The following is a 27,624-nucleotide window of genomic DNA, read 5'->3' as shown; positions in this document are numbered from 1 at the left end:
GGTATTGGGTACCTTTCTGTTTCATATCGTTTCCTTTTGTACATGAAGAGAGAGAGAGCGCTTACACTTTATCTTCTGCCTTCAGATTTGTACAGGAATAATTTCAGATGTCCAGGGCACACTTTTAATGATGTGTCTACAAGGGCTGCAAAGTCATTCATTTAAAGTGAAGGTCTGCCTTATCTGGCCCTGACAGAGGATCAGCATCACTGATGCCAATACTAGCTTACTGCCTAAAGCGGTGGAAAAGCCAAAGATGCAATATACACTCACCGGACACTTTATTAGGTACAACTGTTCGATTACTTGGTAACACAAATTGCTAATCAGCCAATCACATGGCAGCCACTTAATGCATTTAGGTATCTAGATGTGGTAAAAACGACTTGCTGATGTTCAAACTGAGCATCAGAATGGAGAAGAAAGGGGATTTAAGTGACTTTAAATTGGGTTCACACTGTGTGAGGATGCAACTCACAGCAGGGGGGTCCTGTGTGGCCCTGTTCTCCATTAAAGGGACGAATCAGGCCCGAATTCGGACTGAAACTGAGCCAGAGACACACAGGACACCTGTGCGATCCGTTCTACGGCTGCCGCAGAGATGTCTGAACCAGCTCCATTGAGGCTTAAAAAAAAACACTCTGGGGAATAGTTCATCCCACAAGAGTTAAAAGGCGACATGAGATCATATCTGCTTATTAACGGAAGATACAGAAGTCCTTACCACAAAAAATATGCAAGCCAGCAGGTTTGATGGGAAATCTCACACATGGAGAAAGCTGGTCATTTCTGAGCCAAGTCTTTTTTACTGGTGTGAACCACATGCACATCATCAATTAACTTGGATAAAAGCTGCCCTGTCTAATAGAAGAATTACAGATATTGCAAATTTATAAATTCAAGGAGCCATCAGAATTTGTTATAGTAAGAGCACCAGGCAGATGATAAAATAAAGAGCCATTTACAATGAAAAGAAACAAACTTGACTTTTAGGCTCCTTTCACACTGGGGCGGCATCGGCGGTAAAGCACCACTACTTTTAGCAGGGCTTTACTGTCAATTTTGCAGGCGCTATTCGGCCGCCGGTGGGGCGCTTTTCCCCCCCCCCCCCCACCGCTAGCGGCTGAGTAAGGGTTAAATCCACCACAAAGCGCCTCTGCAGAGGCGCTTTGCCAGCGGAACAGCCGCGGTGCCCCTGGAGCGGTGGAGGAGCGATATACACACCGCTCCAAAGATGCTGCTAGCAGAACAATTTTTTTACAGTCATGCTAGCGCATAGCTCCAGTGTGAAAGCCCTCGGGGCTTTCACATTGGAGAGACCGCAGCGACCGTTTCAGGTCACTTTGCAGGCGCCATTTTTAGAGTTATAGCGCCTGCAAAGTGACTCAGTGTGAAAAGGGGTCTTACTACTATATCAGGCAACAGTAATAATTGTGTTCTGCCGGCAGGGAAGGCTCCAAGCTGGCAGACCCTAATAGCACTGTGAGAGGGATTCCTAACAGGTTGGAAGAAAAGGAAACTACATAATCTATGTCCTGCCTAATAGTCTAGGAAATCCCACATTCTCTTCCAACATGGCTGTACCCCTGAGCACAAAGCACATAAAGACATGGTTTGATGGTTTTTGGTGCAAATCAAATCTATTGGCCTGTACAGAGTCCTGACCTCAACCCTACTGAACACTTTTTGGATGAACTGGGAGGTTGATTGCAAATGAGTTGGGGCAAGTCCATATTAATGCGAATGTTTCTGGAATTGGATTTCCAACAAGCTACTATACTGTAGGTATTGAGATGAGGCTACTCATTGTAAGGAGAATCCAAAGAGCTCTCCTTTCATGAAACACACACCATTGACATGTTTCACCCAGAGAGGGCTCTATAACCCCTGCCTGTGTGAAAGGCATCGGAGAGGTGAGTAATATGGGAGGAGATTGAGCTGAAGAAAGTCTTTGGGTTCTAGTTAATTTGGCTAAAATGAACAGAGATTGGAGTGAGATGTGCTTTGCTAGAGAACTGCCACTTGGCAACATTGTTTAAGCCAGCGAGTTAAGTGTGCATGGCATTTGAGTGGTGCAATTTCAACTATGCATTGAAGCTAATGTAGGAGTCAAAGGTCTACAAACTTTTGACCATACTGTTTAGTGTAGTTTGTAAATTTGTTGTATATCTGGTGAGAGCAGGGCTCAAGTCCTGCGGGAGCGCGTGGGAACGGCGTCCCTGCACTTCTTTCACAGCAGGAACGCAGTTCCCTTTGCAGGACTAGAGCGCCCGAGCCGCCCGAACCAATCCTTTACTGAGCGGCGATGCCGAGCTCGAGTCACTGTCAGGGGCAGGCGAACCTTAGTAATCCTTTGTTACTGGCCGCTTCCTGTATATGGATTCACCGGGTAGTGTGCGGGTATTCCGTCACTTCCTCGATGCCGCAATGTCTCCTGGGAGCTTTTGTCATTGTTCCCAGGAGACATTGCGGAGGTCTGCTGCGAGTTATTGCGGGATTTAGAAAGTACTTGCTTAAAAAAAAAAAAAAAACATGCGGTTTAGTAATTATGCATATGAGCGTATCATTTTTTTTTTGGTCAATGAGACAATAATCTAAATGACCAAAATGATAAAAATCATACAACCAATACTTTTTCCAGGAATATCTTTGAAGTGTAAGGCCTCGTACACCCGACCGGATCTGTCCGCTGAAACTGGTCCGACGGACCAGTTTCAGCAGACATGTTTGGTCGTGTGTAGGCCCGACCGGACAATTGTCCGGCGGATCTGACAGTTTCCAGCGGACAAAAAATTCTTAGCATGCTAAGAAATCTGTCCGCTGGAAACCTGTCCGTCGGACATGTTCGGTCGTCTGTACAGACTCACAGGACACGTCCGATCAGCCGCCATCCCTCGCATGCGTCGTACTGATTCGACGCATGCGTGGAAGCTTTGACCTTCCAGGGCCGCCCACGTCGCCGCGGCCACGTCCCCGCGTATTGTTTACGCACGGATTTCTGTCTGATGGTGTGTACGTTTTCAGCGGACTGTCCGTCCGTGTGTACGAGGCCTAAGTTCACAATTCAGGAAAAATGAATACCCATTGTACTTGGGTGTAAGCTGTCATGTGTCGTCCAGGGATTTATAATCCCCACTCATCTCCCCCTTCATTCTGCAGTGCTTCTGCGGCCAATCAGAGCAATTCTGACTAGACAGCACTTTCCAAAAAGGTGAACCAGCCCTTTAAATGGCTCGCAGAACTGTCTATACACATTATATGGAAATCCATACAGTGTTTGAAGTCATGCCTGTCATTTAAATTGGAGAAAAATATGGTGCACACACATACAAATAATATGCAATTAATATTTATCTCAAGGCAGATTGCAGATGCCATCAATATAAAGTGGAACAGTCAGAACTTTTGCCTGGTATTTCGGATAAGGGGGGAAAGGTTGGAAACTCCGTCCAGTTTTTATTGCAGTCTGTATCCCCATTGGAAAAAGAGTTCTATTCACCAACTGCCACAAAGATAGTAATTGAGACCAGGGCCGGCCTTAGGTGTTCAGGCGCCATGTGCGAGCTAATCCTGTGGCGCCTCCCCATCTTCACCCCTTGCCCTCTGGTCACCTAAACATACACAAAGAGGGAAAAAATGCCACCGCGGGTGTAAAACAATCGCGCAGGGGGGTGCTGGTCCGACACCCCCCCATTGTGTGGTACCCGGGGGCGGCTCACCCCCCCTTAGTACGCCTCTGGGTGGCCGCACGGCGCCCCTGTTGCCCATGGCGCCCTGTGCGGACGCACAGCTCGCACACCCCAAAGGCCGTCCCTGATTGAGACGACTTTCTCTAAGGCTCCATTTACACCTAGGCGTTTTAACGCCTGAAGCCCGACGCTATTGCAGCCTGCAATACGCTGGAGGGGTGATTTAACATTGTCGGCTATGGAGATGGTTCACATCTCCACGCCGAACGCCGAAACGCCGTACGCCTGAAGCTCAAAACAAGTCCCGGACCCTTTTTTTCAGGCGGCGTTCGGCATAGCCGACAATGTTTCAATCACCCCTCCGGCGTATTGTAGACTAAAAACGACGCGGTTTGTCGCGGCAAAACGCCGCGTTCAGGTGTGAATGCAGCCTAAAGGGAAAAAAAGGTTGTTATGCTTCTCTACTACACCAGAAAACCGTAACAAGTTAGGCCCAGAACTCCAATGTAGCTTGAAGCACGAATGTGCATTTTTTTTTATCACCCATGGATATATGCACACACACCCACTAATACTGGAAGCACACAATGAAGCAATCAGTGTGCCAACAAGATCTGTACTTTGATCAATCATACTGTTTAGTCAACCGGGTGTTCTGTGATAAATTCGAAAAGATAATATGAGGTAGTCAGTTCTTAGAACTTCATCATTTGATCTGGTTGTCTAGTATACATTTCAGTGAGAATTAAAGATGTTTGTCCATGTATTTAGTTATAGACACTTGGAATTATGTAGTCCAACAAGCAAAAAGAATTACAATTCTAATTATTGAGACAGGAAGGCTGCAAGCTGGTCTCAAATTTTAGTTTTCAATTACAGGGAGGCTTATGCCACGTACACACGATCAGAAATGTGAGCTTTTTGTCGGAAATTCCAACCGTGTGTAGGCTCCATCGGACATTTGCTGTCGGAATTTCGAACAAAAATTTGAGCTGGTTCTCAAATTTTCCGACAACAAATGTTCTTGTCGGAAATTCCAATCGTCTGTAGCCAATTCCAACGCACAAAACTCCTACACATTTTCTCGGCTCATCGAAGTGTTGTACGTGACCACGTTATTGACGTTTGGAATTTCCGACGACATTTGTTAGACCGTGTGTATGCAAGGAAAGTTTGAGCCACCATTCCGGCGGAAAAAAATCCAAGGTTTTGTTGTCGGAATTTCCGATCGTCTGTACGCAGCATTAGCATTGGTTGTTGCTGATACAGTAGAAGGACGTATAGACCAGCAACTGTCATCTTCTGCTCACTATGAACTTTGAATCCTTCAGGGTGCAAAATACAGACTTAAATGTCATAGTTAAGCTATCATTCTTAAACCCAGAGTCTGAGATAGTTTGGAGGAAGAGTAGCTGAACATTTTAAAGTGGTTGTAAACCCGTAACAATCGCTTTTACCTACCTAGATTAAGGCTCAAATGAAGGTGCTCGAAATATTTACAGAAATGACGGTCGTCGATGTCTACGGCACATGCGCCATAGACAACGGGGCAGGCGTACTTTAGAAACGGCGAATGTGTCGTTTCTAAAGGTGAACGTGCCGTGAATGTCGGCTCCCGTGCACATGCTCATCGCAGCTCCGGCCAATCACAGCGCAGGAGCCGTGATACCCAGAAAGACGGATGTTTCGTGGAACAGGGGACATCGGCGACATCGCAGGCTTCGGCAGTGTTATCAACCCTGTCCAGGTTATTTCTGTAAACTACAAAACTTCTCCCCCTATGTTATGGAGATGAGAGAAGAGTTATCCTACAGTTGCGTCCTAGGGGGGACAACCCTGCTACTGCTACTCTGTAGATACAGTACAATAAGTGAGCTTTGTCACCCTAGAGCAGGGGTGTCAAACTGGCGGCCCTCCAGCTGTTCCGAAACTACAAGTCCCATCATGCCTCTGCGAGTCATGCTTGTAATGGTTAGCCTTGCAATGCCTCATGGGACTTGTAGTTTTGCAACATCTGGAGGGCCGCCAGTTTGACACCCCTGCCCTAGAGAAAAGGGGTGCCCAACCTTTTGAAGGCGAGGGCCACTTAAGCGACTTCGTAACCAGTCGCGGGCCACAATGAGCCGAGTGGGCAGATGACAGGTATGTGTCCAGTCTGCATAAGCAAAACAGATACAGCCCAATCTACCCTATGGGCCCTCTGATCCAATCAGATGGAAGGGGACGGATGCACTTTTTTTTTAGCGGATCGGATTGGAGGTACGCAGGTTTAAAAGGACAAAAGTCTGTTTACATCTGCCGCTCCATAGAGGTGAATGGAGGGTCTGATTGGGTCGGACCGTTCATGTAAAAGGGGCCTAAGGCTGCTTTTAAAACTAAATGTCTGCGGTCTACCCACACCGTGGGTGCGGCGAAGTGTACCTGTGGTTTTCCCGCCAGTTAGCTACACTTTGCCATAGAAGTCTATTATATCCTGTAGGTGTGGTGCACTTTCTGAAAAGCTGCTTGCTTCCTCTACCTCCGGCTTTATTAACAACACTGATGCTCTGGGATGACAGGTGGGCAACCTGCAATCTGGGCTTACCAACCAGCCATTCCAGAGCAGAAGGTCCCGGGCCACATCAGAGGGCTCTGTGGGCCACTGGTTGGGCACCCCTGCTATAGAAGATAGCGGTCTTAAATAAAAAAAAAATAAAAGCCTATTGGACTCTAGTCTCAGCTGCGGATGAAATGTTTCTTAAAAGTGGATGTTGCACTGGAGTTAGGCAGACATTGGTCGGACACTGAACAGTCTGGTCGGTAGCAAGGAGGACACTTTAGTTTTTCCTATATGGCAGCAGTCGTTTTACATAAGTTTCCCATTCAGAAAAGGGAAGCACATTTCAAGTCTGCTGGTAAATCTGGTATTCCTTGGGCACAATTTTACTGTTTGTGCTCTAGTCCACCAAGCAAACCAATTTAGATTTTACTGCCAATCAAGACGAACCAAATATTTTCCTAAATACCAATTATAAACTCATTTTTGTTTGCCACTAGCGGAGACTTAGGGCCCTTTCGCACGTACGGACCGTATGTCCGCATTTTCATCCGTCCGTTTGCGTATGAAAACGGGACATACATGGGTCCCCATGTGATTACGGGTGTCAGCGGATGAACATTCGCTGACACCCGTAATTTGTTCACCTCCGCAAAGATCCGCATTTGCAGATGGAAGAAATCCTATTTTTCTTCCGTCTGCCGGACCGGATGAACACGGACATACGGTCCGTGTTCGTCCGATCCCCCATAGGGGAGAGCGGAGGAAACACACCGCCCTGTCAGCTGCCAGCTCAGGGGGGATTTTACGGAGGATCCCCGCTGAGCTTTGCGGACACACGGAGCGGATCATAACTGATCCGCTCCGTGTGAAAGGGCCCTTAAATGGTCGTATTCTACGCAGTCAGGTAAAAATATAAAAAAAAAAAAAAAAAAAAAAAACAGCCCTACCTTATGAGCCTGATCTTGTTTCAGCAATGTGCAGAGGAGAAGCTCTCTCCCTCTTCATTGGGTCAGAGACAAAAGCGGAAAGCCATTGGCTCCTGCTGCTGTCAATCACAGCCAGTGAGGAGAGAGCAGAGACAGGGCCACGTGGCGCTCTGTGTGTCTAAAGGCTCATACACACGTTAGGACATCCAACAAAATTTCCCTTGGATTTTTGTCCTAATTGATTTGTCCGGCCACACCCATAGCATACACACAGTCAGACTTTTCTGCAAACTTTTCTAAAAGTTTCCTAACATCACGTGTTTTTTTTTTGCTCTTTTCTGCTCTTTACCGCCACTCTTTGGTTAACTTCTGCTATTGTTTGTTGCTTTTAACATTGGTTCTGAGCATGCGTATTTGCACTTTGTCCAAAAGTTGGTTGGATTGCTGTACACACAGTCACACAAAGCACCATCGGACTTTTGTTGCCGAAAAGTTGGTCCGTTCGCAGACCAAACTTGTTGTCAGATGAAACCAGAAAAAGTTGGTCCGATGGAGCGTACACACGGTCAGACAAATTTGAAAAGTTGCAGATTTTGAAGTTGGTTGGCCAAAAGTCCGACCGTGTGTACGGGGCTTTAGACACACAGAGCCGGCTCTGGAGCAAGCATGCACAAGTGCCCCAATAGCTAGCCGCTTGCTATGTGGACGACTGGCAGGCGGGAGGAGGCAGAAGCACTGGTGGGGGACCCCAGAAGTAGAGGATCAGGACTTTTGCACAGAGCAGGTAAGTATGACATGTTTGTTACTTTAAACAAATAAGTGAGCCCTTAGAATCATTTTAATTCATTCAATGCAAACAAGCAATTTATTTAGCAGAACATGACGGATGTGCGAGATGCCCAAAACATCTTTTCTTGTTTTCATGGGGGTATCATCACAAAGCACCTCTACCTATCTGTGTTCAGGAGCTTCTCATCATTGGCAGCACTAATTCATTCTCCACAAAGACGATCTGCTGTTTTAAGCAAGTGCCATCGCTCCCATGCTCATTAAGCAGTCAATTTCTGATGGATGCTAGCGATAGAGGCATATCTATAATCAGCTCATCAGCATACAGGATACAAAAGGTTTCTCTTGGCAAAAAACGATGAAAATGTCTCAGGAGGACGAAAAAAAAATCAAAATAATTACCGTTATACGTTACAGTTTTCCTGGGAGTCGCATCCAAATCAGCAGCTGACCTCTTTGATGTATATCCAATTGTCATTGCGCACAGTGCCACAAAGTAACAAGCCACGTGCCTCTTCATCCTCTCTGAAGTAAATCCTGTGTTCACTAGTCGTCACCAAAGGGATCTGAGATTGAAACAAGGGGCGTTGGCAATTTCATCCTGAAAAGTAAAAGAAAAACATGAATGCTATATAAAAAAAATCTATTTTGGTTCAATGAGGAAGGGTTAGAAAATAAGTTTACTGTGCCTTACTGTCTCAGTGATGTACGGACACAAAAAAGAAAATCTCCCCCATGACCCAGGAGGCAATAAAAACCTGACAGAGGTCAAAACCAAGAAATGTCAAACTTGTGTATTTGAGCCAAATGCCTTCACCCCACTCCTCCTTAGTGACCCCGAGTCAGGGTTGGGCTGCAGACCTGGGGCCCACCAGAGAAAAGGAGGAGGGCCCCCAATAAAGCGGTGTGTGCGATAGTTTTTTCGGCGGGCGTCCATGCTTCTCTATGGAGCGTCGGATGTCAGCGGTGATATGTCTGCTGACATCCGATCCAGACGGATGGTGATACGTTGCCATCCATCCATATCGAATGGGGTGAGATCTGATGAAAACGGACATGCTGCGAGTTTTCGTCCGATCTCTCCATAGAAGACAGCGACGCTCGACAAGCCCCGCCCCGTTCAGTGAGCAGAGAGGGACCTGTCATCCGCCGGCTCAGCGGAGATCCACGGAGAGATCTCCCGCTGAGATGGCGGACCGCTGCAAACGGATCCGCCCCGTGTGGAGGGGGCCTATCTGTGACAGGTCACAGGTTAAACAGGTGAAGCTTATACTAACGCTGTATAGAAATGTATGTTCAGTCTGAACAAAATAATTTAGGCACTTTCAGCAGCTGGTTTAATCACTTACTGACAGGGTGGATTTGATTTAAATCAAGTCCATTTAAATCACTAGTAAAAAGGCTTGATTTAAATCAACTCGATTTAAATGATACATTTTAAAGAGCAACTGTCATTTCTGTCCCACAGCAGCTCCACCTCTGACCCGCTGTTGACTCACCGACAGTCTCATTCACTTTAATAGGACGGCTGGTGATGGTGAAGTGACATTAAGTGAGGGACGTGGCGGCATGATAGATCTGAAATGACAGGTGCTCTTTAAATGTAAGGACTTATTCTGGCTGGTAGTTAGAATATTTAATATTTGCAAATAAAATTAAGGTTTCTCATTTAGAATAATAAGCTGTCAAGTTAGTAAAACAGCGATATCAGAACCCATTCAATCATACAGTTTGTAGCGTACATAGATTTGCTAAAAAATGTGTCAAAGGAATATTCCTGAACTTTGTTAGATCTCATGGTTACTGTGACATTGTGTAAAGGCATCAATGCAGTGCATGTTATCTCTGCTTGCAGAGCTTGGATTCATTGAATGAGTTTACCAAAAATATAACTATTGCAGAATATACAGCCTCATGCTATATAACTAAGCTCCATTTCATGCTGAATAAACTAAATGAATAATACATCTTGAAATTTGAGGAAATTTGCCTAAAAAAAGAACCATTGAGACATATGCTATCATACATGTATACTTTACTGATCGAATCAAATGCGCCACAAGAGCTTGTTTTCATACAGGCATGGGAAAGGGATCTGGGTATCAAGCTCTCAGACACACAGAAAAATAAGATCTTTTCATTTATACATAAAGCCTCAATTGCATCTAGGAGGGGGGATATAACGTTTTGACAAGGTGGTATAGGACACCAACAATACTGAACCGGTTTTTCCCCAACACGTCTAAAGTTTGCTGGAGATGTCAGAAAGAGGAGGGCACCATGGTACACATATTCTGGGAATGTCTGGCGATAAGAGAATTTTGGAAGATGGTCTCGGAGACAATCCTGGAAATTACCGGGACAAATCTTGGAGACAGACCTGCGGCATTCTTGTTACTCGACATTCCCATATCAATGGAAAACTACAAACAATCCCTATTACGCCATTTGATAACAGCTGCAAAGGCGTGCATACCAATCCTATGGAAGAGTACCGCCTCCCCAACAAAACTGCAATGGCTTAGCAGAATAAATGAGATACAGATGATGGAAAACCTCACAATGGGAATACAGGAACGAGAGGAGATTTATTGGAGGATCTGGACTCCATACATAGAATATAGGGAGCGGAGCTTATAGGGGGGGGAAGGGGGAGAGACCAGGGCTGAACGGATGCATTTTTTTTTTTTTCTTTTGGGGTGGGGAGGGAGGATTCAGGGCGGGTGATTAATATTTCCTCGGGCTCAGGGTACCTCTCCGAGGATGGTAGATGAAGATCGTGGGGCCATGAAGGAGAGGGGACCTTGGCCAGTATAGAGGAGATTAGAAATAAAATAGGAGGCTGTAACATAGAGTTTATGAGATGCTAAGGTGAGGATTTCAATGAATGTTATAATGGTGAAGATATTGTAAAAGCTGTACCTGTTATTTGTTTGTGGAAGGAAAGAGGAAAAAAAAGATATATAAAATGAAGAATTATAAAAAAAGAAAAGAAAAATATATTTAGATCGATTTTCACTCCAAAACCATTTTATTAAAACATTTGATAAAAAAAAAAGGAAAATCTATAAAAATAATAAATAAATCAGTTATATATTTTTTTTCAAATCATTGATTTATAACTACCCTGCTTACTGAACATGCAGCTTCTTTATCTTTTGATCTTTGCCCATGTTCCTGTTTAAGTTGTGCCACGATCACTGCCCTAGGTTTCCTGATTCCGGACAGCTCTTTTCTCTTGCAGCATTCTAGCATGCAGGAATAGAATTGTGTCTCCCTATTTGTGTGCGTCAGCAGAAACACACAGCTCCCTACCCTGCTCCTTCCTCCTCCTCCTTCTCCTCCTCCTCTCCTGTGAGGACAGAACACTCAGAGGAGCATCACTACGTTATCAGCATTAAAGGCTGTATTGTTCAAGTACTGGAATAAGAATTTTAACAACTGGTTTATTGGGGAATTTTTATTTTTATTGTACTCAAAATGTCAAGCTAAAATCAATGGAGCAAGGGCCCAAAGGTTGTTCTGGAGAGTCTGGGCTTGCCCTCATTGATATGAGAATTTCAAGTTGTTGTAAAGGCAGAAGTTTTTTTTATCTTAAAGATAAAAAACCTTCTGTGTGCATCAGCCCCCGTAATACTTACTAGAGCCCCATCTCGATCCAGCGATGTTGCATAAAAAACTTGGCTGTCCAGGACTCTCCCTCCTGATTGGCTCAGAAACAGTAGCAGCGCTATTGGCTCTCGCTGCTGTCAAAGTCAGTGAGCCAGGAGCGGTGCCGATGCGCGGCTCTGTCTGACTGGACATACAGAGCAGCACCTTGGCTCGGGTGCCCCCATAGCAAGGTGCTTGCTGTGGGGGCACTTGGCAGGAGGAAGGGGCCAGGAGTGACGGCAAGGGACCCGAGAGGAGGGGGATCTGGGCTGCTCTGTGCAAAACCACTACACAGAGCAGGTAAGTACAGTGGAATCTTGGTTTACCGTTCAGAAAGACTCAATCAGTTCCCGAACCTTTCCGACATCAGCCGAGCTGTCCCGAGTATTTAGGAGGCCCTCTGGCGCACCCCCCACCTCTGGTCAAATGCGGTATTGCATGCCATATAAGTCAATGCGGAATGAATTCTCTTAGTTTCCATTAACTTCTATGGGGAAACTTGCTTTGATATGTGATTGCTTTGGATTACAAGCATTCTGCTGGAATGGATTATGCTCATAATCCAAGGTCCCACTGTATAACAAGTTTTATTTTTAAACAAAAAAAACGTTAGTAATGCTTTAGATTGAACAAGGCTTCAATGCGTTCTAGTTGAGAAAGTCTGTAGTTCCATTTTTGCTGTTTACAGGGGTAAACTGCATCCCTCCCTTATGCCCTGTACACACCATCAGTTTTTCTGACAGGAAACCCGTGTTTTTTTTGCCAACAGAAAAACGGCTGAAATTTGTCTTGCATACACACGGTGTAACAGGCGCTCCTCGCGCTGTTATAATGCGTTCCGGGATGGAGCGCATACGGTGCCGCGTGCGTTCCACCGTGGATCGCGGAAGTGCACCGTAACTTACGGCGGTTTTCTTTGAATCAGTGCTTATGCACTGCACCTGCCTCTATGCTATAAACAGAGCGGTGTGCTGTCTGCACACCGTTCTATTATTGTAAGCCGTAGCTCGGCCATGCTACAACCAATGGTGCCATCACTCCCCATGCTGCAACTCTAACGAGCCTGCAACTTCTGCATTAGGCTGCATTCACACCTCGGCGTACAAAATCGCAGCGTTTGGTCCCGCAAATTGCGGCGACAAATAGCGGCATTTTGTACCGCGATTTGCAGCGTCAAAACGCCGCGATTGTGAATGCAGCCTTCACCCCCTCTATGGAGATGGTTCACATCTCCTATGCCGAACGCCGAAAGCCGCCTGAAAAAAAGGCTAGGGACTTTTTCAGGCGGCAGGCGTTCGGCGTGGAGATGTGAACCATCTCCATAGAGGTGCATGTTAAATCATCCCTCTGGCATCTCGGGGCTGCAGCGGCGTCGCACTACAGGCGTATATACGCCTAGGTGTGAACGGGGGCTAAATGCCGCTACGTTAACTGCAACAGACTGCCATTGCCGGGGACAACCTTATCTGATGCGTATCAAAGGTTCTTTCACACACCCAAGAGTCCAACCCGGGTACAGAGGAACACCACCAACCTTACAACACCCTACACTACGGAATCCCGTGTTGCTACACTGAAGCCCTTAAAACGGATAAGTAGCAATTGTTTCACTTGTAGTTCTACAGAAAGATCTGCTGCATATATTCCACCTAAGGAACATCTTAAAGGGTTATTTACACTCAAATTACCTGAGCTATATTTGCCTCTGGTATGCAACAATTAGGTGTCTATACTACTTCTATTTACTACGTGCTTGACATCAGTGTTATTTGTTTATGGGCCTTGCCCTAACGTCCTGAACATGTTCGCTCTAACTTTTCTATGCTAAGGGTTGATGGTATTTCATACCAACTCCCTTAGTGGCCTAATGCATTTCTATATGTTCAAGTGATATGATGTAGAAAACCAGCAAACTCCTGTTTGCGTAGAGTGACGCCTGGGGTCCAGTACTGATAATCACTTGCATATAGAAGTGCATTGGAATCTTTAAGTGTATGCTATAATTTTAAAACGCTAAGCTCTGATCGCATGCTGTAATTCGTCCAACCTTAGTAGCTCAACGCCTTTCTTTATGCGAGAGAGAGATGTAGAGAATCCCCAAACTCCTGTTTGCGTGGAGTGATGCCTGGGGTCCAATACTGAATTCTCACATAGGGAGGTGCATTGAAATCCTTGCTAACTGCAGTTGTGGTTCACTCCGTTCACCAGAGCTTTTACACACAGTCACCTAATCTTGTCTAAAATTCCGAACGTCAAGAATGCAGTGACGTACAACACGTACGACGAGCCAAGATCAATGAAGGTCAATAAGCAGTTTGGCTCTTCTACTTAATTCTGAGAATTTACTTTTTTTTGCGCGTCGTATATGCATACAGACGAACGCGATTCGCAATAGGATTTTTTTCTGTCACGAAAATTGAGATCCTGCTCTCAATCTTTTCTTGGCAGGAAAACTGACAGAAAAAGTGTGATTGAACATAAACACAGTCGGTTCTCCTGACAAAAACGTCACATCGCACTTTTCCTGTCACGAAAACCGATCGTGTGTACAAGGCATAACATTTTTGGTTTGTTGACGAAAATTGGAATTGATTTTTGTCATAGTTTTTAGTTTAGTATTGATCACCGGAAACATGACTAAAATTAATACTGCCCACCTGCAGTCCATAATCCTACCTAAAATGCATTTTTTTGTTAGCAATGGAGCAAAGGCCCACCAGGGGATCTTCCAGAGGAGAGGCTGAACCTGCCCTAAGTGATGTGAGAATTTAAATTGAACAAGGCTTGGCTGCTCTCTGAGAAAGTCTATAGTTCTCTATTTTTGCAGTTTACCTCAGAACAGAGTCATGTATATGTTTCAATTTGAATAAAATGTTTTAAGGGCTTATACAAAGGGCCATACAAAAACCCGCTACTACTCTACACAGCTTCCCACTGAGATGAATCAGAAGATGCAGACAGTGGGATTGATTTACTAAAGGCAAATTGCCTGTGCACTGTAACTGCAATTGCTCTAGATCTGAAGGGAACATCACAAGGATTGTATGATAGAAATCAGTATTTCAGTTCTTATAACAGACAGAGGGGAGACATTTGACAGGTAAAGATACATGCAGGAGGCATATATATCCTTATAGATCAGCACTATGGCAGTAGTTTACAATGGATGAGAGTGGGTTTACATCCACTTTAAGTGGCTACCTTACATACAGAAACTGCTCGATTTTCACACCTTTTGTAAAATGCAAGCATTTTTTGGCGTTTAACAAGTTATGGAAAAGAGAGGAAATAAGGGCGCTCTGGTGGAGGTGGATAGCTGGTCAGAGGGATGATAGTAATGAGTTGGCACTTCTGGCAGCACTTTGGGTAGAGGAGAAGCAACTCGGATGTCTGACGAAGGAGCCACACATGCTGCGAAACGCGTTACCACCCCTTTCTACCCACTGACCGCATCATCCTCGTGTATCCCGCAGTGAACCCGGAACACAGGCTTACCTGCTGCCTCCTGTCTCCTACACGTACGAGAATGCTTTACAGCTGCTGGACGGCTTTACACTGCTCTCTACCACCACGCCGAGGATGGACACATACCACAGATGAGGGCTCCTGATTTTATCATGTTTTTTAACACGCAACGATCTAGGAAGTGCTTTTAATCCTTTGTGCACTTTATTAAATTTTGCATACTGCACTTAGAGGCGCCTTTCTTTTCTTTTTTTATAACAAGTTATGGCATGTGGTGTTGCTGCATGCTTTTGTCCTAAAAATAATAAAATAATTCCTCTTGGCTGTTGGTAATATTGCACTAAACCTCAGTACATGTACAGTTTACCATTTATTTCAAAAGTGCACACTGTTGCAAAAAAATTGATGCAGACAGCATTTAACTCAACGCTCTGCCGCACACAGATATAATCGTCAGAACTAATTTATAGGACAATCCTACAATTTTAAGATATCCCTGAGATAACAGATTGCATTACACTGCTTTGAACCGCTTCGATGTGAACACAGCCTAGAAGCGGGTTTTATTTTCGGTTTAAGTCTAGGGAAAACCCTTGAGATATGCAGATATACAGAGTCATGCTTATTTTTGTTTTGGCTTTGAATTGTAAATGGCTGGAAGGTACAGTTTGGTCAGCCTACAAGGAACATACTCTACATATAAACAAACAGTCGAAGGAATGCCAGAGGCAGCAGATGCTCCATGAATGATCCCAGAACCATGTGACAAGATTCAAGAGGCGAAAAACTTTCTATGCTGATCACAAGCTTGCATTGAAAAACTGGAAAATATCCTTTGGTAAAAGACTATTTGAAGAGACATGGTCACCTGTGTCTGTATAAATGGGCCCCCCAATAACCACTTTATACTCCGCATTCCCTTGCATTTCCATCCATCGTTGCAGATGGCACCAAAATCCCCAGCAACGGCTGGTGTAAGACATCACTACTCCTCTCATGCAACAGTCCTTGGGTCTAAAGATTGGCTGCTAGACCCAATTGGGTCTGATAGACCCAAAGACAGCACTTATAGCCAAAGATTTTCAATAAAGTTAATCAGCCACAAAGTAAAAAAAAACACCTGAGAAGGCTGCAATGAACTCATCCCTTCAGATCTGGGGCTAAGCTGAAACTGAAGTCACTGTATTGAATTAGTATGTGAAAATGAGACCCGCCAATTCTATTCTCTTCCTAGATGACATAATTATATTATATTATTTCAATCAAAATACATTTCTCAATTACTCAAATAGCTGCCATGAAGCTATGATTATGACACTTTATGCTACATAATCTTATACTACAATCCGCTATGCTATCTATTTTCATTTACATTTACAAGAGTTACTTTTCTGAATGATTACACCTTTTTCTACTATACTATTGTACATGTTCTGTTAATGGAATATCTATTTCTAGTATATGATTGTATATACTCTTAATATAATTTTGTTGATAATTATAAAATTCAATAAAATATTTGAAACGGAAAATGGGACCCGCCGTTTCATTTCATCCCCCATCCCACCAGTACACGAACATATTTATTGCTGGGCAAAAAATCTCAATATGTAACTTTCTAAAACTAAACAAAACTTTTTTTCAAAACGTTGCATCCTTGTAGTTTTAACCACTTTAAGATCAAGTTTTTTCTGGCACTTTGTTTACAAGATGAAATCAGTATTTTTTGCTAGAAAATTACCGTATTTATCGGCGTATACGCGCACTTTTTGCCCTGAAAATCAGGGCAAAATCGTGGGTGCGCGATATATACGCCGATACTCGCTTCCCGCACTGTGTTTGAACCACTGCGCCGACATATACCGAGCGCAGTACACTCGGGCAGGCTCGGCTCCTCTCGCGGTCACGTCCTGTACGTCCTTTACGCAAGAGGAGCCGAGCCTGTCCGAGTATACCCGAGTGTACTGCGCTCGGTATATGTCGGCGGAGTGGTTCAAACAGTGCGGGAAGCGGGGTTTTAACTCGGAGACAGTGTGGGAGGACAACACGGACACCACGATGGCCGCAGAAGGACGCCAGACCGGACAAGGCCGCCGATGGACACCCTTGCAAGACACCAAAACTAAGTATAAAACATTTTTTTTCCAGGAATTTCAGGGCTACATTAGGGGTGTGCGCTATACGCCGGAGCGCATAATAGGGCGACAAATACGGTACCTAGAATCCCCAAACATTATACAGTAAAACCTTGGTTTGCGAGAATAATGCGTCCCAGAAACATGCTTGTAATCCAAAGCACTTAAATAAAGCATTTTTTTTACAGAGTATAAAAGAGAAGAGAGGCACATCTAAGTGTAGCAATAAGTTGCTACATTTTGTACCTTCATTAAATGTAACCATATTGCTACACTGGGAGGCTCCTCTCTTCTCTTTTCTACTTAGTTGGGACATGATGCTACTCTTGTATCAAGACATCGCTTGTATATCAAGGCAAAATTTATTAAACCATTTTGCTCATCTTGCAAAATGCTCTCAAACCAAGTTACTCTCATACCAAGGTTGTATGCCCTGTACACACGATCGGCTCATCCGATGAAAACAGACCGATGGATTTGTTCATCAGATATCCGATGAAGCTGACTTTCATCAGTCTTGCCTATACACTATCGGTTAAAATTCCGATCGAGTCCAACGCGGTGACGTAAAATACAACGGCGTGCTGAGAAAAATGAAGTTCAATGCTTCCAAGCATGCGTCAACTTGATTCTGAGCATGCGTGGATTTTTAACCGATGGATTTCCCCACAGACAATCGTTTTTTTAACCATCAGATAATTTTAAAACACGTTAAGTTTTTTCACTGATGAGAATAAAAAACGATGGGACCCACACACGATCGGTTCGTCTGATGAAAACGGTCCATCGGACCATTTTCATCAGACGAACCGATCGTGTGTACGCGATATTACTGTACTCCACAGAAGGAATAGAATAGATATCCTTGCAATTTTTTATAAAAAAAATAGAAAAGTACAGAGCTTGCAACAATACAAAATAAGATAAAAAGTAAAAAAAAAAAAATCCACTAAATAAATTAGGAGGCAAATATTGTATCAATATAATAAAGTGCTCTTGTGCTCTCCAATTTCTTGGGGATATTGGCAACAACCGGTATGGTATCTCATTATCGGCAACTTTTGGTTTAGAAAGTATTCATTTTTTGGACCTTGTCCTATATAAAGAAAACGGCCAGTCACTTACCAAAACTTATTTGAAAGAAGTTGATAGAATGGGTATATCCCACTGGGAAGTTGTCATCACCCCAGATGGCTAGGAGCCATCCCCAAAAGCCAAATGATGAGAGTAAGACGAAATTGTAACAAAAAGAGAAGATAATGATGCGCAGGCAGATATCTAAATAGAGAGGTTTTGTGAAAAATTGTATAATTCCAAAGATCTAGAGAAAAACAAAAGAATGGTAGGAGACGTGAATAGAGAGGACTTGTGTAAAAAGGATACTAGAAGAAAGGACTTAGGAGTCACCTTATGCTTCACCCACCAGTATAAACATATGGAGAAAATCATCAGAGAGCAATGTTCTGTATTAAAAGATGTTGAATTACGAAAAATACTGCCTGATAGACCCCAGTTCATCTATACCAAATCCCCCACCCTATGTCTAAAATTAGCCCATAATCTAGTGGACCTGCCTAAAAAGACCTGTATGTTTTTAGATCGAGTGTGATTCTTCAGTTGTGAAAAGTGTATGATTTGCAGAACTTCTAAACACAGAAAGAGGAAAACCACACATTTTGGATCACACTCGGAATGCTTTAATGAGAAGGCAAGTCTCCTTCTGAAGAAAAAGATACCGGGCCTATGGCTGATAGCTTTAGCCATAACCCCGGTAAACTACTTCAATGTATATATACACGTAGTGTCGTCTTGTAGTGGTTAGAATGTAGGGTTAATTTACTATAGGAAAGTGCACTGTGCACTTGGAAGTAAATCAACCCCGATGTTTGTATATGGAACGTCCCAAGAAAACTTATTTGCACACATGTGATTGGTGCAAACCTTAAGCCTCGTACACACGATCGGATTTTCTGATAACAAATGTTTGATGGCAGGGTTTTGTCGGAAAATCCGACCGTTCGTATGCTCCATTGCACAATTGTTGTTGGATTTTCTGACAACAAATGTTGGATAGCATGCTTTAAAATTGTCCAACAAATGTGTGATGTCAGATTATCCGATCGTGTGTACACAAGTCCACCGGCAAAAAATCCAAAGTACAAACACGCATGCTCAGAAGCAATGCTAACCATAAGACAACATTAGCAGAAGTTGTCCAAAGGGTGGCACTAAAGAGCTTAAAAGCCTACGTTGTTTCCTGTTTGTTGGATGACAATTCTTTTCCATTTGCATGCAATACAAGATCACGGCCAAGCCCTTCGGACAAAAGTCCTACGCTTTGTCCACAGAAAATCCGATCGTGTGTGCCAGGCTTAAGACTGCTGCAGTGACCTTTTCATCTTCAGTAATATACAAGCCCAGAGTATTGTACATCTACAGGGAGGTAAAGATACAGGATTTCCATTTTAACAGCACCGAAATGGTACATGCAAATAACTACCATTCTCCCTGCCCCAATGTGTTTTCTCTACATGTAATGTTCTGGATGTAGAGAATGCAAATCGAAAAAAAAAATTGACCCCATTACGGTGAAGAAGAGCAAGGTCCAAGGTGGAGATTAGCCAGAATTGCGGCAGGAGACCCCAGAGATGTGGGATGGACTCGGGCCACAGACCCAGGATAGTTCTTTTAGAAAAAGGGACTGGAACCATCAAGCCGAATGATGAACACGCAGCTTTGAGAGCCATATGGAGCACTGTTCATCTGAATTCCTGCCATGCTCAGCAAACTTCAAAACCGAGTATGCCGCTTTGAAATTAAAATGTCAAGTAGGTGATCTCTTTACGCTTATAATTTTTGTACACTGAACAAGTCTATAAACTTCCCATCTGTCACATGGCAGACAACCTGTTAAAGGTTACCCTTTCACAGCTTTTTATCAGAGGATTAAATGTGGACATGCCCTTTAAAGTGGTTGTAAAGGCTAAAGTTTTTTTTTTTTTTACCTCAATGCATTCTCAGCATAAAGGTAAAAATCCTATTAGATGCAGCCCCCCCTTAAATTCTTACCTGAGCCCGATCTCTCGATCTAGCGCCGTGCCCTAGAACAGTGGTGCTGCTCTCTGTCCCTCCACATTGGCTCATGCTGCTGTCAATCAAATCCAGAGACATGGGAGCAGGGGGTGGGGCCGTACAGAAAATTGAAAAGGAAGGGTGATTTTTATTAACATTAAAGGGGTTGTAAAGGTACAATTTTCTTTCCTAAATGGCTTCCTTTACCATAGTGCAGTCCTCCTTCACTTACCTCATCCTTCCATTCTGCTTTTAAATGTCCTTATTTCTTCTGAGAAATCCTCACTTCCTGTTCTTCTGTCTAACTCCACACAGTAATGCAAGGCTTTCTCCCTGGTGTGGAGTGTCGTGCTCGCCCCCTCCCCTTTGCCTACGGGAGAGTCAGGACGCTCTCTACGTTGCAGATAGAGAAAGGAGCTGTGTGTTAGTGGGCGTCCTGACTCTTCTGTTGTCCAAGGGAGGGGGCGAGCACGATACTCCACACCAGGAAGAAAGCCTTGCATTGGAGTTACAGACAGAAGAACAGGAAGTGAGGATTTCTCAGAAGAAATTAGGACATTTAAAAGCAAAATGGAAGGATGAGGTAAGTGAAGGAGGACTGCACTAAGGTAAAGGAAGCTATTTAGGAAAAAATAGGATTTTTGTACTCACCGTAAAATCCATTTCTCTGAGTTCATAGACGGACACAGCATCCTTTGACAGTAGGGTTATATTGGCTTCCCTTACTGTCAAAGGATGCTGTGTCCGTCTATGAACGGAAGAGAAATGTACCTTTACAACCCCTTTAAGGCCTCATGTACATGTGGTAAACGGATGTTTAGGAGCAGTTGGGAGTTTTTTTCAGCTGCCCCTGAACCCTCCTCTATGTTATCTCACCAGTACATGTACACAGGGTCGTTGATAGTCGTTTTTAGGCAGTTGAGTTTAGAAAAACTTTTTAGAAAGCAAAAAATATAAGCGTTTAGGACAGATGTTCAGAAACCCCAACCGCCTGTAAAAGCTTGTAAACGCGTGCAAGTGTTTAGCCGTGTTTCGTTTACAGGCGTTTAAAAGGTTTGACTGTTTAAAAAAAAAAAAAGCTTCTGAATGCAAATGCGGCTAAACGCGACATGTAAATGTTGAAAAACTGTCATTTTTAAATGTTGTTTAAACTGTCAAAATAAATCGTTCAGGGATGTTGCAAAACATCCGCGTACATTAAGCCTAAGTTACAATATGACTAGTTTACAGCAATTTTATACATTATATTTTTGTGTCATCACCGTAGCATTACTCTTTATAGCACTGGCTTCTTGGATCTATCTATACCTTGCTATAGGGAACACATCTCGGGTTAGCTTGTTCTTAAAGGGGAGTTCCAGCCAATTTGTATGTTTATTAAAAGTCAGCAGCTACAAAAAGTGTAGCTGCTGGCTTTTAATAAACAGACACTTACCTGCTCCAGCGTTCCAGCGACGTGCCAGCCGGGGGTCCGCTCCTCTCCCCCCCTCCCCGGCCGGCGTCTTCATTGTCACTGTGGGCACCCGGCCGTGACAGCTTTCGGCTTCACGGCCAGGCACCCACTGCGCATGAGCGAGCGGCACTGCGCATGCACGCCCGGCGCTGCGCCGTGTAATTGGCCAGGAGATCGCCTAGGACCTGTGACGTGTCCTAGGCGATCGCCTACAGCAGCCCCTTCCTGTAGGTGATTAAGCTTAATCGCCTACAGGAAGGAGGAAGTGGGACAGGAAGTCCCACTCTTCCTGAAGCCCCCACTCCCCCCCAAAAAAATTACATGCCAAATGTGGCATGTAAGGGGGTGAGGAGTGGGATAAGCGGAAGTTCCAAATTTGGGTGGAACTCCTCTTTAAACTTGTTTTTTGTGATTTGCTTAAAATAGTTATATAGTTAGTCAGGTTGAAAAAAGACACAAGTCCATCCAGTTCAACCACTAAAAAAATAAATAAACAAACAAAATAAAAAACACAATACAATCCCATTCACCCAACTCCATACCCACAGTTGATCCAGAGGAAGGCAAAATAGGGTAAACAAATCTGTGTACTTTCTTGGGGAACTGATCAATCAGTTGTTGGTTTTTAAGGGCCCAACTAAACATTCAAGGGGTTGTAAAGGTTTATTTTCTAAATAGGTTCCTTTAAGCTAGTGCATTGTTGGTTCACTTACCCTTTCCTTCAATTTCCCTTCTAAATGATTATTTTCTGTGTGAATTTCTCACTTCCTGTTTCTCCTCAGTAATCTTCACACCATCATCTGAGCGGTGTTTAGTCAGCCAGAACAGCTTACTGAGGAGGAACAGGAAGTGATAGATTCAGACAAAGAAAAAAACATTTAGAAGGGAAATCGAAGGAAAGGGTAAGTGAACCAACAATGCACTAGCTTAAAGGAACCAATTTAGAAAATAAAAAACAAACCTTTACAACCCCAAAATACTGTATATGGGTCCTAAAAAAAAAAAATAGAAAAATAAGAACAGAAATACCCCATTACCAACAAATGTACTTTCTAGGAGGCTGCAGGTTGACCACCACATGGCGATTCTCCTTTTCACAGTTGGAGCTGAATACCGATCTTGGACTGATGGTTAAAAATAGTATGCCAATACTATTTGCAGTCCAGGGACCCCACCTGTGGAATGCACTACCAACCACCATCCGACTGGAGTCGGACCACTTGGCCTTCAGGAGAAAGATTAAAACCCATCTCTTCTGAGGTCAAGGGGTTCCTTACCCATGAAATGGATACAGCGCCCAGAGGCGATTCAGTTCCTCATGTGTTGCGCTTTACAAGTCTCTCACTATTCTCAATCTTCTGCTGTAATGCTGTGTACACTTGCTCGGAATTTCCAACAAACGTTAGATGGGTGCTTGTTGTCGGAAATTCCAACCGCGTGTATGCTCCATCTGTCATTTTCTGTCGGAATTTCAACAAAAATTTAAGAGCTAGTTCTCAAATTTTCCGACAACAAAATCCGTTCTCGTAATGTGTAGACAATTCCGATGCACAAAATTCCATGCATGCTCTGAATCAAGTACGAGACGGAAGCACTCCATCTGGTAAAACTAGCGTTCGTAATGGAGATGGCACATTCGTCACGCTGTAACGCACAAGGCTGAAAAGCGCAAATCGTCTCTCACCAAACTTCTACTAACACGACATTAGCAAATGGAGCCCAAAGGGTGGCGCACTTGGTATTAAACATCCCTTTAATAGTGCCGTCGTACGTGTTGTACGTGACCGCATTCTTGGCGATCAGGATTTCTGACAACATTTGTGCGATCGTGTGTATGCAAGACAAGTTTGAGCCAACATCCATCGGAAAAAAATCCACGGTTTTGTTGTCGGAATTTCTGATAGTCTGTACGCGGCATTAGACTTGCACTAATTGCTCCATGTGTATAAATACTTATCACTACCCCTGTATAATTGATGTTAATGACGTTTTAAGGTATTTCTTTATTCCCCAAGCTGCCTCAATTTTGTAGTGGGTTTGATTATTAAAATAAAAGATTAACAAAAATTTCAAATAATGTATTTTCTTTCTGCCCTGAAATTCATTCATACATTGTGGCTCAGCTGGAATTATAAATAAGTGCCGCGGAGATTACTCCTGAATAATGGCGCACGTCAGGTAATGTCTTTACATACAGGAGATCTTTCTACAAAACTGGCACGTATTTAGCGTATTGCTCATGGAAATAAAGAGCTCTCCAGGAAATCATTGTAACACTGCATATCAACAACACCGTACACGTCACATTACTGCATGCAGCACAGCTTGCTGCGGTTAGCTGATATTTTACAACCAAACCGCTTGCACTTTGCATAACCCTTATGCAGAATAATTGTAAGCAGGGCTGCTGTTCACATTATTTACTCCATGCACTAGAGACCAGTGACATCAAGGAGACAATATTAAGGCCCAATGGTTTTACTAAGCACGTAAGCTATTAATGTACTAAACACCAGGGACCTTAAAGCAATATTAAGCCCAAAAGCAAACAATTTATCTGGTGATCCAGCCAGCAAGTCTGTTTTTCTCAAGCTCTCCAGCAGAATATATTAGTTTACAGGGATGAGACAAACCACTTAAAGTGATATTAAAGTGGAATTAAACTCCACTTTCGAACCTACAGTAAGGCTTGCCTATAGGTTACAGTGAAGATCTCCTAAACTTGCACAGTGACGTTACCGGCGAATGCGCTACGAAGGGATTGCATATCATGCCGGACCTTCAGAGCTCCATGCCAGAGAGTACATCTTAGTACATTAGGACTTAAACCTGCATGGGGGCCCATTGCTTTTTCTGGCACTTTACTACCGCTTTAAAGGCAATTATTTCTTAAGAAAAAACAACATACCATACTTACCTGCTCTGCGAGGTGGTTTTGCACAGAGCAGCCCCAATCCTCATCCTCTCCAGTCCCATGCCAGCGCTCCTGGCTCCTCCTTCCTGCTGAGAGCCCCCAGATCAAGCAGCTTGCAGTGGAGGCACCCAAGCAGGCCCTCTCCCTGAGCCGTTCTGTGTGTTCATTCACAAAGAGCTGTAGCTCAGCCCCGCCCCTGCTCTCTTCCTATTGGCTCACTGGCTGGGGGGGGCTGCTGCAAAGATAAAGTTTTTTACCTTCATGCCTAGAAGGTAAAAAATAAACCTGAGCCTTTACAACCACTTTAACAATGACAGAAGTGATTAAAATGATCAAGTTTTATTTACATGCAAAACCTTTATCTCAAAAAGAGAAAAACATTTTTGAAACGGCTGTAAATGATTATAAAGTGTGTTTAGGGGGTCTGGGGTCCGGCTTCAATTTGTTAGTGTAATCAAGTCTGCCAATACATTTAACACTACCTTCCATCCTCCCAAACTGAGAATGCTACTGTCTGCTGTGCCCATTCATCCAGAATGTAATATATTGCATAGAACGCCTATGGGTGATGTCATTGCACAGGCTCTGCAGCCACTGCCACTCCTCCAGACTGGAGACAGCTTCAGTATAAGTATGGACATCTTTTTCTTTTACTGGGGAAATAGACTAGTATTAGAATACAGATGAGAGAATATTTAGGCTTAGTTAGAATTTGGTTAAAATTCCAATTTAAAGTTCCTGTGTCGCCTATATACCCCTCAGGGCTTCAAGTCCTTTCTGCATATATAGTAGGAATTTATTCTCCTGCCCATCTTTATTTTATTACTAAAAACTCTGCCTTGCTGCCCAAGAACAATTTGTTATCAGTAACCCGATTTTGAATATGCCTGCTGAGAAAATATTGAAGAAGCTGGATGCCACTAAAGTTGATTTTTGTATAATTACTCTTACTACTTATGGCAGACTCCAAATCCAGGTTTTGAACTGCTCAAAGTAGATAGTCTTCGTTGGATGTTCAACTTCCTGCCCCCATTGGTCAGAATTTGAGGATCGGTATAAAAGCTTGGTAATGTCTTCCAAAGACAAGATAGTCCAGCTGAAGACATTCAATTACAGCCAGCCTGGTTACACAAAATGGGCCTTTGTCCTACTGCCGATAGGGTCTGGACATGTCCCTTAGTCTAGCTTCTGGATGGAGGTTATTACTTTTATTCTCCTTGGCATTGAGTCTCCCCAATAAATCATATCCTAAGAACTGTTTGTTAGGTGTGTTTGGTGATCTTTATATCTAAATATGCTATGTGGTTAGAACACATCTCATAGGTATAATGTAAGAAATGTATATAATAATTAAAAAATTATATATTTGTGCTCATAAGTTTACATACCCTGGCAGAATTTATTTATTTCTTGGCCATTTTTCAGAGAATATGAATGATAACACAAAAACTTTTCTTTCGCGCATGGTTAGTGTTTGGCCGAAGCCATTTATTATCAATCCACTGGGTTTACACTTTTTAACCTCTTTACCACCGCGCGCTCCCGGAATCATCTGTGAGCGCCGGGTCTAGAAGACCCGGCGCATCACAGATCGCAGTAAATTGCCGCTGATAGCGGCCGTTTACCACGTGATCGCTCCGTCAAATGACTGAGCGATCACTTGTAAACAAACCGGCGTCATGTAATGACGCCGGTTCCTCCCTCTCCTCTCTGTACCGATCGGTACAGTGTGAGGAGAGGGGGGGAGAGCAGAAGCAGCAGCAGCTGCTGTGGCTGGATCTGTGACAAATGCAGTCACAGATCCAGCCATTCATCCCTCCCTGTGCAATACACTCTGCAATAACCCCCCCATACGCTGCAATAACCCCCCCATACGCTGCAATACCCGCTAATATGACAAACAAGATTTTTTTTTTTTTTTTTACAGAATTTTCAGTGTTTTTTCTTTTATAGCGCAAACAATAAAAAACCCAGAGGTGATCAAATCCCACCAAAAGAAAGCTCTATTTGTGGGGAAAAAAGGACAAAAATTTCAGACGGGTACAATGTTGTATGACTGAGTAATTGTCATTCAAATTGTGAGCACAAAAAGCTGAAAATTGGTCTGGTTAGGAAGGGGGTTTAAGTGCCCAGTGGTCAAGAGGTTAAATCATAATTGGCAACAGAAACTACGCAAATGACCCAGATCAAAAGTTTACATACCCCAGTTCTTAATACGGTGTATTACCCCCTTTAACATCAATGACAGCTTAAAGTCTTTTGTGGTATTTGTGGATGAGGCTCTTTATCTTCTCAGATGGTAAAGCTGCCCATTTCGCTTGGCAAAAAGCCTCCAGTTCCTGGAAATTCTTGGGCTGTCTTGCATGAACTGCATGTTTAAGATCTCCCCAGAATGGCTCAATGATACTGAGGTCAGGAGACTGAGATAGCCACTCCAGAACCTTCACTTTATTCTGCTGTAGCCAATGACAGGTCGACTTGGCCTTGTGTTTAGGACCATTGTCATGTTGGAATATCCAAGTACTTCCCATGCACAGCTTCCTGGCTGATGAATGGAAATGTTTCTCCAGTATTTTTTGATAACATACTGCATTCTCTTGCCATCAATCTTGTTCAAATATCCTGTGCCTTTGTAGCTCACACATCGCCAAAACATCAGCGATCCACCTCCGTGTTTCACAGTAGGAATGGTGTACCTTTCATCATAGGCCTTGTTGACTCCTCTCCAAATGTAGTGTTTATGGTTGTGGCCAAAAAGCACAATTTTGGTCTCATCACTCCAAACGACTTTGTGCCATAAGGTTTGAGGCTCGTCTCTGTGCTGTTTGGCGTATTGTAAGCGGGATACTTTCTGACATTTGCGTAGTAATTACTTTCTTATGGCAACTGGACCATGCAGCCCATCTTTCTTCATGTGCCCCCTTATTGTGCATCTTGAAACACCAGAGAGTCCTTTATTTCATCTCAAGTTATTTGTGGGTTTTTCTTTGC

The 27,624-nt window shown here is 43.6% G+C and overlaps 1 protein-coding gene across 2 annotated transcripts in view; it reads right to left on the bottom strand.

Annotated features, from left to right (window-relative positions):
• SEMA4G (semaphorin 4G) overlaps positions 1-27,624 on the bottom strand; it is a 273,488-nt gene that overhangs the window by 161,434 nt on the left and 84,430 nt on the right. The window contains exons 1-2 of one of the 2 annotated variants that reach the window (XM_040361901.1): positions 18,320-18,552; positions 8,346-8,544 (exon numbers count right to left, since the gene is read on the bottom strand). In XM_040361901.1, coding sequence (XP_040217835.1) covers positions 8,346-8,463 — 118 coding nt within the window. In that variant the 5' untranslated portion in view covers positions 8,464-8,544; positions 18,320-18,552. Of the gene's footprint in view, positions 1-8,345; positions 8,545-18,319; positions 18,553-27,624 lie in introns of those variants that run through there. The other variant, XM_040361900.1, reaches the window with a different exon arrangement.

Source organism: Rana temporaria, chromosome 8 (assembly GCF_905171775.1).
Source record: "Rana temporaria chromosome 8, aRanTem1.1, whole genome shotgun sequence".
Classification (NCBI taxonomy): domain Eukaryota; kingdom Metazoa; phylum Chordata; class Amphibia; order Anura; family Ranidae; genus Rana; species Rana temporaria.
This window is presented reverse-complemented; position numbering and strand designations above follow the sequence as displayed.